The sequence below is a fragment of the Bubalus bubalis genome, chromosome 22 (assembly GCF_019923935.1).
Source record: "Bubalus bubalis isolate 160015118507 breed Murrah chromosome 22, NDDB_SH_1, whole genome shotgun sequence".
Classification (NCBI taxonomy): Eukaryota; Metazoa; Chordata; class Mammalia; order Artiodactyla; family Bovidae; genus Bubalus; species Bubalus bubalis.
Genome location: NC_059178.1, coordinates 29,512,675 through 29,524,028, shown reverse-complemented (window position 1 = coordinate 29,524,028; position 11,354 = coordinate 29,512,675). Strand labels below are relative to the sequence as shown.

The 11,354-nt window shown below is 38.8% G+C and overlaps 1 protein-coding gene across 3 annotated transcripts in view; it reads right to left on the bottom strand.

Annotated features, from left to right (window-relative positions):
* Positions 1-2,574: 2,574 nt before the first annotated feature.
* Positions 2,575-11,354, bottom strand: part of TTC39C (tetratricopeptide repeat domain 39C) — a 102,369-nt gene continuing 93,589 nt past the window's right edge. For all 3 annotated transcript variants that reach the window (XM_045164021.1, XM_045164022.1, XM_044934606.2), the window contains 6 exons: positions 8,006-8,115; positions 6,846-6,969; positions 5,321-5,418; positions 4,871-4,975; positions 3,523-3,561; positions 2,575-2,961 (listed from right to left, as the gene is read on the bottom strand). In XM_045164021.1, the coding sequence (XP_045019956.1) occupies positions 2,872-2,961; positions 3,523-3,561; positions 4,871-4,975; positions 5,321-5,418; positions 6,846-6,969; positions 8,006-8,115 (566 nt within the window). In that variant the 3' untranslated portion in view covers positions 2,575-2,871. The remainder of the gene's footprint in view (positions 2,962-3,522; positions 3,562-4,870; positions 4,976-5,320; positions 5,419-6,845; positions 6,970-8,005; positions 8,116-11,354) is intronic.

The window sequence follows — 11,354 nt, the reverse complement described above, 5'->3', positions numbered from 1 at the left end:
TCATAGGTAAGGATCCATATTTAAATACTTGCCACCACAATCCGCTTAAGGAAGCAATCAACTAGGAAAGTTTACACAGCAAAAGAAAGAGTGTGTGTGTGTGTTTTAAAAAACCATGTATGCACTGTCTTTCAATTTTAGTTGGCAGAAAGATAAAAATGCAAATTCTCTAAATAATTGACTTACACAATATGGGACAATAAATATTCTAATTTTCTGTGACATCTGAAAGTAATAATTCTTTACTTAGCTATCATGTGCTAAAATAAAAAAGATACCTATCCCAATAAAAGTAAAATCTTAAATACATTAATCACAGAGGTACATATTATTACTAGACCATGCCTCAAAGTGTGTCAGATTATAATTGTGTTCCAAGTACAGAAAATATACATTAGAGATTTCTCTCATCATAGGCACAATCTAATACAAAAATATATCTGACACTTATAAATTAGAAGGTTCACTTGACAGCCTCCAAAACAGGAAAAGGGGAAGGAATGATGCCAACATTAAAAAAGCACACACAGATGCAAACATGATTATTGATTATTTTCTTCATCAGAGAGGGGTAAAGAGCAATTTACACCAAACTAGGTTTCCAGGCAGGTAACAGTAACTCAAAGGTTGGGTAAGTCACAGCACGCAGGCCAGACTGTTATAAATTACTCCACTCAATACTGTACTCAGATTTCAGTGAATCTAATGGCTTTGTTTACTCAGCACAGTTTTGTTACTTTAGTATTTTCAGAACCACTGTCTACCCCCTCTCGGAGCTCTACCACCAGGTTCCAGATAAACCACCAGGGCTATCCTGCATCAAACCCAGCAGAGACAGTTTATAAACAGATCTATAAATGGACTAGTAGAGACGACTCACTGAGCAGTGTTGCAATCATGTGTATTCAGTGAAGTGAACTGAACACAGATTTATTTGAAATCCTGAGATGTCTCTGGAAAAACAAAAAGTTTTAAAGCAGTTAAAGCAGAAAAGTATGGAGCCTTATGTAATCTTTTACTACTTAATAATAAGTAGCTTGAACAATACCTGATCTGAAAATTCAAATAAGTATGAATACTGGAGCAAGAACTTCATGATTCCGAACACTCCACAATCATAAGTGAGAAATTTGCCATATAAACTATAACCAAAAGGACATGAAAATGGCGAGAGCCATATTTTAAAGATTCATAACATTCTTTCCTTCAAACCAGGTATCTAAAACTTTTATTAGACACCAATTTTCCCCTTCAGAAGGCATCTACCTGGCTCCTGGATCTTCCCGTTCATGAAAGTAGGTAGCATCTTTTCTCTCTGGCTAGCATCTAAAACCCATGCAGCAGTCCCACTAGAAAGAAAGTCAACATTAATAAGCACTTTGTAAGTGAAAAAACATGAAGCAAGTTCAGCCAAAGTCAGTGAGGAGCAAGCATTTAAGAAACTATTATTCCCTCGAAACCTGATTAAGTAGATTGAAGCTGCCAAAGCTCTAGCTGCCCCTCCCATGTTTGTTTTGAAGTGAAATATTAAAACTGCTGATGTTCTATGAGATCATACTTCAGCTAAAAGGATATGTAAATTAAATGACACCCCAAGAGGATATTCTATAGGGCACTGGATATTTTAAAAATAACTACCCTTAAGATTGATCCAGGTTAGCCACACAATGATGAAATAAATTCTAAAATGACTGAGGTATTTAGATTCTTTGAAAATACAGGTATGCAGTACTGAACAAAGAGGTAAATTCAATGACAATAAAAATTAGCAACAAAGGATTAAAAAATAACTTTGAAGTCTATTTACAATATCAATAACCTGAGCTAAGGGGAAAATGATTAAATCCTGGCAACAGACAGCCCAGCAAATCCTTCACCAGCAAATACTTTGAGGCCAAAAAATCTGTGTGCTTTCAAGAACAGCCTTTTCATGCAGTTTGCTGAAAAAGTTCCAAAACTTGGAAACTAGACAATTAATTACAAAGGAAGGGAAACACCTATAATGTAGGTGTTATTAATCCTGTCTGTAGTCTAGGTCTTCTAATACATTCGCAAAACAGCTATACTTTGGGCTGTAAAACTATCTTCTATTTGCTTTCATGTTGCTGGCTTTCAAAGGGAAAAAAGTGTTTGTCCTTTGAAACATTTTTTGTAGACAATCTGGAGATAAATATTTTGATGACACAACTTCAGCTGAGAAGTATTTTTTTTTAAATAAGGAAAACTTGGAATTCTGGGCAATTACCATATTTGTTTTTACAATAAAAGAATTATTTGGTCTGTGGTCAGGAGACCTGCATTCTATTCAAGACTCTATAATAAGAGGAATAATTAATTGGAATAAGTCAATTCGCTTTCTTGTGCCTGAGTCTCATTTTCTGGACAATGGAGATCAGAATATCTGTGCTATTACTCACAGGAATAGTTTGAGGATAAAGTAAAACTGGAAAGCACTGCTATTTTTTCAAAACACAATATAAATACTATGTTGTGATACTGTTAATAATTTTACAGGTACTTTGTGTTACCCAGTCAGATGTGTGCTTCAGGTAGGCATTCCTACAAGATCGCAGGTTGAATATTTAGTTTACTTTTATTTTAAAAATAATAAATCACAAAACTAAAATGTTTGAACAAGGTCACTTAACCCTCTCCCCAGGTGGTTAGTTATTATTACTACCATCATCATCATTTTTCTTTTTTAAGCTATGTTTAAAAGAGGAGATCTTGAATACATCAGCCTAACTGAGGAAATGTGTCCTGGGCCCAGGTGGTTTTCGAAGAAAAGCTGATCTTCATAAGAGCGGTGTGCTCTGCTTTTAAAGTGCAGAACCTGTGTTGGGGAGGGACACAGCAGGAACTTGGGGTCTGTCACTGAGGGACCAGTTCCCTCATTGAGGCCAGAGCAGCATGAATGCGGACATGCAACCTGTTTTCAAAGTCGTAGCCAGAGAAATCCTCCTGCAAGACCAGAGAGAGAGACTATTAGCTAAGCTGTCGGTGTGACTACGGTATTAATCACACCGCTCTGTGTGCTTCCCACAGTAAAACTCCTTATGCTCCTAATAACGGCTTCACATTCACTTTTTTTTTTTTTAATTCCCCAAACTTCAAATTTTTGTCTGTTTTTAAAATGTCAACTGAATGTTATTAAATGCTGTCTTTGGAAAATTTCCCTGTTTTCCTGAGACAGTAGTCTGATGCTGGGCTCAGTGGAAGTTACTGCTAAACTTCTCAAGAACACAGTTGTGAAATCAAGTTATTTTCCCACTTAAACAAGAAGAGTTTCTATAAAGCACGATGAGCAATTTCATCAGAATGTTTTGTGTAATTTTACTTAAAAATCAACTGCTCACTGATTCAGTTATGACTTCCCCCTGATTCAGTTATGACTTCCCCCTCCAGAAATATTATCAACCAGTACAATCGTTTCACAAAACCTCATGAATTCAGGCTCCAGAGTATACACAGGGGACAAGGTCACTGGAAAAAGAGAGACTGGGGATTTTGGGGCATTTTTACCTTTGCTTGAAGAAGGAGAGTTCTGCCTCTTCCTACAGTCTATGAATATAAGAAAAACACATGATCTCTTAACACCTATGTTTATATACTCAAGCAGAAAATGTTATAATAGAAGATTTGTTAATTCCAACAATTCATGGTGACCTAGAGGGGAGTCAACTGCTCATTCAAGCATAATGACTCAATTTTTCTTTAATATAATGATGTTTATTTACATCAAGGAATTACTTGATAATTTTTCATAATTTTAAGTATTATTCTATAAACAACTAAAAGAGTTAAAACAGTTTAAGACCCTACTAAACAATCTGAATTTGATAATTTAAGTTTATTGGAAGTCAGTAAGCTAGACCTCTTTTTGAAGGCAATACTAATTGAGAACAGTCAGCTTCATTTTTCAAGAGATAAATCATACTTGTTGTATTTTATGTATATGTATTCTAGGTTGCATTAAGAGCAAAAATTTTCTTAAAGAATACGGCATTAGAAATTTCTACCAAAATTCATAAAAACTGCATTTTCTCTTTTGGTAAAATTAGAATTTCAAATGAGAAGGCTTATCAATTAAAAGCTTTATCTTTGGCAAGATAGGTGACATATTTAAGGATTAGGCTAGAATATTTATGTTGATTTAGCTCAACTTTAAAAAAAACCCATATACTCGAAAGCTGACTTGAATTTATTGAAACTTAGAATTTTATATAATCAATATTATGTAACTGAGCTTCTAAAAGAAGGTATTAAGCAAATCCAGCACTGTTGAAATTCTGTTTTTTTAAAAACTGCGCCATTGTGCTTAAATATACATCTTAATAATCCATCAAATTTACAAGGTATTCTAAAAAATTTTAAGTAATCCTACACATCATCCTCATTTATTCTCACTACAGTCTTTATTGGAAAGGCAGGTATTTTTTATCTTGTTTTATAGATTAGGAACAAAGTATATGGTTAAGTAACTTAATTGGTATCATACACTAAAAATAAAGGATAGCACTAGGATCACAATGTAATTCTGTATTCATCTGAATAAACCACATTACATCATATTATAATGATTATAATATATTACAATCATATTATAATTATATCTCTAAAAAAAAGACAATGATTTTGCCTCGAATTTTTGTTCCAAAAGCTATGTTTATCATTGTAACTCCAAGGAATAGATTACCTCCTTCAACACAGTAATATAGGATTAGTAGCTTCTTGGATTCATCCCATATGGAATCAAGGAAAACAAAACAAAACAAAAAACCAACTTGTTTTAAATGAAGGATGTTTTGTGCCTGTTCACTTCCACAGTTTTGCTGATGAACGTTATTTAAGAAAATAGGCAAGATCTTACCTCTGGTTTGTCTAATAGAAGACAGCCAAGTTCATAGCAAGCATATGGCTGAACGTATAAGTTATTCTGCCGACATAACTCATCTTTGACAGCTCGCTGAAAGAACTGAAAGTAATACAGATGTTATTAGAATGAACTAACAAAACTGTCTGCCTCCTCACTTCCTTCTCCACCAATTGAGACTGTCATCTTTGATAAACAGATAGTGCCAGAAAAGGAGCCCATAGGTGAAGAAATATTCGAAGGCTCTGAAGTCACAATAAAAACGAACATGAACCATCACCAACTTCTGGCATCTGAGAGGATGACCTTCATCTAATAAAGTGGATGAAACTCACACTGTGATGGAGACTGGCTTTGTGTAACATTTTCCTTTTTCTCATTCACAAGCCCACATGTAGTTTTTCATGGTTCAGTTTCCTTAGCTATGACACCACATGAACAGTTTACCTGAACAGCATCTTCTGAGTTTCCTAGACATTTGTGTATGGCACCAAGAAGCAAATACTTTAATCCAACGACAGATGAATCATCTACTCCATGGCAAGCTTAAAGAGAAGACAGCAAGAAGGGAATACATTCATCAGGAGTTAAGAATCTCATTGCTTAGTGACTCACTGAGTTCAAACTGAGAAGGTTCCCCTTCCATGAGTGAGTCTCCTTAGTCCAAGAAAGTGATCATCTTTCTTGTGCCTGCCAATTACTATTTTATATTTGCATGTGTGTTTGAATTATCTCTAAATACATAGCCTACACTTGTGCATTCAAAAGAACATAGTCCCTAAGATTCTTCACTGTTCCTTTGTGTTAGACATTAGTAGATATTCCAGACTTGCATCAACAACCAGGAATGGGTTTTAAATTATGAATATTTTTAAACAACAGAGCAGAACTTGCACATCCAAAAACAATTTTATTTCCTTTCAAGTAATCTCCTTGGGAGGGTTACTGCTGCTGCTGCTGCTGCTAAGTCGCTTCAGTCATGTCCGACTCTGCGCGACCCCATAGACGGCAGCCCACCAGGCTCCCCCACCCCTGGGATTCTCCAGGCAAGAACACCGGAGTGGGTTGCCATTTCCTTCTCCAATGCATGAAAGTGAAAAGTCAAAGTGAAGTCGCCCAGTCGTATCCGACTCTTAGCGATCCCATGGACTTTACACACCTACTCTAATTACAGGGCCTCTGCGTACAACTTCTTTTGCAGTTGTATTACTCTGCTCTGGAATATCAATACTGACAAACTTTTTGACCTTTGAAAGGAAACCTGTTTTTTTCTTAATAAGCAAAAGGCATCTGCAGAGAAGTCTGATGATAAAAGCATGGGACTCAGGGGCTTCCCTGGTGGCTCAGTGGTAAAGAACCCATTTACCAGTGCAGGAGACATGGGTTCGATCCCCAGTCTGGGAAGATCCCACCTGCCATGGAGCAGCTAAGCCCGTTTGCCACAACTACTGAGCCTGTGCTCGAGAGCCTGGGAGCTGCAACTACTGAGGCCCCCGTGCCCTAGAGCCTGTACTCAGAAACAACAAAAAAAAAGCCACTGCAATGAGAAGCCCGCACCCTGCAATGAAGAGCAGCCCCCACTCTTGCCCCATCTAGAGAAATGCCCGCATGCAGCAACAAAGACTGAGACTGGCCTAATTCCCCTGGAATTCAATGGAAAATGCTATCGCGAGTGTCACTGCGAACAATCCGATAAATCGCAGTCCAAAATATTAATACAAAAGCAATTCTGGAGAAGGGCAACATGTACGTAAGATGACATTTCCAAAAGATTAATAACCCCGATGATCAGAAAGCATCACCACACACTCCTGAATCTGGCCCTTGCAGTGCTTTCTATCCCCAATACCTGTGATGGAATTTTCTTAACCACTAAGCCATCTGTCCCAGAGAGCGACAGATTGGTACTCTGAGTCAGAGCAGATGAGTGAGACCCTGAAGGCACAGGCTGCTGTGCGCACTTGTTGTTTACCTTGACTCATCCTCTGTAGGTTGGGCGGGGAGCAGTTGGGGAGGGCTTTCCACAAGTACAACACTTCGATGGACGCCAGCACGCAGAGTGCTCTGGTTGGGGTTTGTTTCCGAAATCTCTCTGCCTGCAAGCAGTTAGAATGATTAGGCTACATTTAAAACAAACAAACGAACTAACTAAAAAAAAAAAAATACTTCAGAGGCATTAAAAAAATGCATGGTTCATATTTGATATGAACAATCCCCTCCCGCAAGGCTAAAAATGAAAATTGCTCTCTGTATTTTTGTTGTATTGGTAGATATCCCTTTCTCTCATTATTCACTTCAATCTACTGTCGAGTTCCAGGACATATTTTAAAAACTGCAGGATGAAACCAGATTCATTTCGGTTTAGGTCAAAGGAATTTATAAAAGCTGGGTGACAGATATTAACTCAATGGGGTTATATGAAGTCTGTAACACTAGAGGCCTTTTAGTTATGGTTTTATTGACTTTTTAGTTTTCTAATTAGTCCCAGTCCTCTTGGGGGCATTCCCCATTACAACCCAGTTTATACTCACACTAAGCCATTAAATGTTCATTCAATAATAACTTCCAACTGAAAACATGCAGAATTCAGGATATGACAAGTTGTCCTATCACCTATGGTAATTCAGCTAAACTGTATTCTTAAAAAAGTACAGAAATAAATGAGGGCCTTTCTCACTACAGTCCTGGGCCTTTCTGCTGGTCAATTTGATGCACGCTCTTGCTTTTTATTCATCACCCAACGTGATGGTTTCACTAGATGAGAACCCAGAGTCTGTATCTCTTGCCCAGGTTCTGCTGATCTGCACTCCTCTGAGGCTACCTCACCCTTCAGATATACACACTCCCTCTCCAGGGGCTCATGAGCTCCACAGGGTCAGTAATGTCTCTATTCATTCAAAGAAACAATAGCAAACAATAGCTTTAATTATTTGCAACCAACCAGTACTTTGCATTCAGAGCAGGAGGACACACGAGAATATTCTCTCACAGTTGTGAGCTACTTGCTCAGCAAGGAGATCAGCTTTGCACAGGATTTCCTAATTTCCTAGGATTTCCATTTGCTGTCCAAGGTGACCATGGTTAGAAATATCCATTATAAACGACACACCAGATCAACAAGTTCCAACAAACCTTTTTCACAGAAAACTGTTCAATCTGATTGTTTTTCCTTTTGAAGAGCTTCTGAACTTCTTTAAAGACAATCTGTGCCCCGTCCACATCACCGGTGGCTCCCTGACAAACTGTAAGAAACCATCGTCATAATCTTTAAAGTATTTAGGGGGAAAATACCACTAAGGGATACCCAGGTTGATGACACTTGGAAAAGGTTATTACCAAAGGAGAAAATGGGAGGAGATATTTCTAAAGACTGTTAAGTGTGGGACTACACCAACCTGCTGCTCATCATTCCACTGATTCAATAATTATTTCCCTGCTGCTAGGTTCCCTGAGCTTTACAGGAACATGTTGGGAAAACTATGGTCGTAGATATTGTCATGGAGCACAGTCCCATTCGAGCTCACACACTTGGAAAGTGGAAGAAAAATGAAAACTAGGCAAGAACAGTTAGGAGCTGGGAGGACTGTGAGAGCTTCACACTGGTAGAGGGATATCCCTGTGCCTGGAAAGAAAGTCATGAAGTATCCTGTATATGACAGTCCTTCACTGTCATGAAGTAGTCACGGGTGTGTTCATTGGGCACCTACTACATACAGCCACCATCAAGGATGTGAGGAAGAAATACACATGTTTACACCCAGAAGAAACTTGGATTTCAGCTGGAGAGAGAACACCCACAATTCCAGAGCTACAATGGATGCAGTGAAGAGAGCCTTGGGAGTCCTGACATCAAAGTTACTTTCAAAAAGCTCAAGGAGGGAAGGGATGGTTTCTCTTGGGCGTGGTCGCACAGCTCTGAGGGACGAGAGTCAAGCTGAGCCTTGGAGGGGGCTAAGACTTCGATCTTCATCTCCCCTAAGCCCCAGGCAAAGACTCAAGTCATACCGCCTCTGCTTCACCCGCTCTCTCCCTTCTCCAAACTTCACACCAGGCTGCAGTCCCACCTCCTCCATCTGACTTTACCAACCACTCTTTGTCATCCTCTTTGCAACTCCCATGACACTGAATTCCTTTCTATTAATTTCTTGTTGATTTTGTCTCTGGCACATACTGTTTTTCAATCCCCACTTGGAATGTCCATTGATTTGCTAGTTCTTCCTTCTTTATTTGAGCGATCCTAAAACTAGATGGTCCCATTCTCACATTTTGGGGCTTGGTCAAGCCGGGCACAGGGCTGTGGCATATCAGAGGGTGAGCGGCTACTGGAAGGTCAAAGAAATACAAGCAGCAAGGCTTGGAGAAAGCTGAGGACATCAAAGTGATGGGAAAAGCAGAAGATTTCTACTGGGAATCACTGGGATTAGCCTGAATATGAAAAAGGAGAGATAATTCCATTCCCAGTTTTGGAAGCAGCACTGGTCCAGATGTGGGGTCTGAACCCATCCCAAATGACCTCATCTGTTGTGTTACAACATTTCAAAACCAGAAGGAAGCTCGGTGATTGTTTTGTAAAACAACTCCATGGTATTATAGACCCAGGAAAGTTAAAAGACTTGCCTGAGGTCACACAGTAAATCAATGAAAAAGAGTAATTTCTGCTGCCCCTAGCTTGAGGTTTCCGTACATAACTGATAATATTATTATATAGTCACATAATTTTCTAAAAAAGGAATGAGCAAATGTGGGCACACAAGAGAGTCATAAATATCAACAATATCAGGATCTGAATCACCTTTGCAGGTCTATAGCTCTAATACCTCAGATCCTGAAGAATATGTATACCACTTCCTTTTCATAAGTTACAGACAGTTGCCTCAAAGGATGCAGATAGTAGAAAGCAGAGCATCTCTGATTTATCCTAAGTCTGAGACCTACACAGACTTAGGATGCTCAGCCTGTCCATTAGGACTAAGCTTTATTGTTGTCATTAGTCGCTCAGTCGTGTCCGATTCTTTTGCGACCCTATGGACTGTAGCCCATCAGGCTCCTCCGTCCACGGGGTTTCCAGGCAAGAACAGTGGGGTGGGTTGTCATTTCTTTTTCCAGGGGATCTTTCTGGATCAGGGATCAAACCTATGTCTCCCCCACTGGCAGGTGGATTCTTTACCAATGAGCCACCAAGGAAGCCCTTCAAGAGATATTCTAATCTTTTGGGGTAACTTATTTTTATGTAATTTCAAACGCATAGAAAATTTGCAAGAATAGTACAAGGATATGGTCCAGCCATCCCACTTCCTACATTACACTTCAGGTAATGTCCTAACTGGCACTGAAACCAGGGTCTCAAGAAGAACCACATTCCCAGCAGCATCATTCACGACAGCCAAAGGGTGGGAACAACCCAAGAGTCCACGGACAATGAACAAATAAACAAAACATGGTCTGTACACACAATGGAATATTATTCAGCCTTAAAAATGAATGAAATCCTGACACATACTACATTATGGATGAACCTTGAGGACACTATGTTAAGTGAAATAAGCCAGATTCAATCAACAAATACTGTTGAGTCCACTTACTTGAGGCAACTAAAATAGTCAAATTCATATAGACAGAAGGAGCAGAGTTTATTAAGGGTTGGCTCGGCAGGGGGTAGGTAGTTCTTGTTTAAAGATCATAGTTTTACTCCTAAAAGAAAAGGGCGGAATGAGAGAGTCAATTCCTAGGTAGGTTGATAAGAAGTCCCGGGTCCCCGAGGAGGAGAAAGGGGTCTGGAGCTTTTGCAAATGGGATAGAGGTCTGGAGTTCTCAAGGAGAAAAGGACCAGCACTTTTTTCTACATTGTCTTGTCTAAGTCAATGTAACAATGCATCTTGCTCGAGGACATGTTTCTCCTTAACAAGAACCTTCTAACTAATCTTGTTATCTTAAGAAGTATGTTGTGGGAGTGGATCTGGTAAGACCTTTCTGTTGTTAGTTCTAATCTTGTTAATTTAAGATTTATGTTGTGGGAATGGGTCTGGTAAAATGTTATAAGCTTTGATTAAGACTAGCAGTGGGCACTCTCCATCCCCCTTCTGATGTCTGTGTCAGAAGATTTCTCTGTCCCTTTTTCACTTTAATAAAACTCTGCTACACAAACACACACACACAAAATAAATAAAGATCACCGAGTTTCACTTTTCAAAAAGAAAGGTGGGCAGTGGTGATGGCTATCAAAGAACTTAATGCCACTGAACCACATACTGAAAAATGGTTAAAATGGGGAAATCCCTGTCGGTCCAGTGGTTAGGATTCTGGGCTTTCACCTTCAGAGGCCTGGGGAAATAAGATTCTGCAAGCTGTCTAGCATAGCCAAAAAAAAAAAATACTTTTTTAATGGCTAAAGTAGATTTTACATTATGTATATTTTACCATAATTTAAAAAAAACCTCTCAGCTATAAGATAAACAAGGTTTGAAGATCTAATGTATAATAA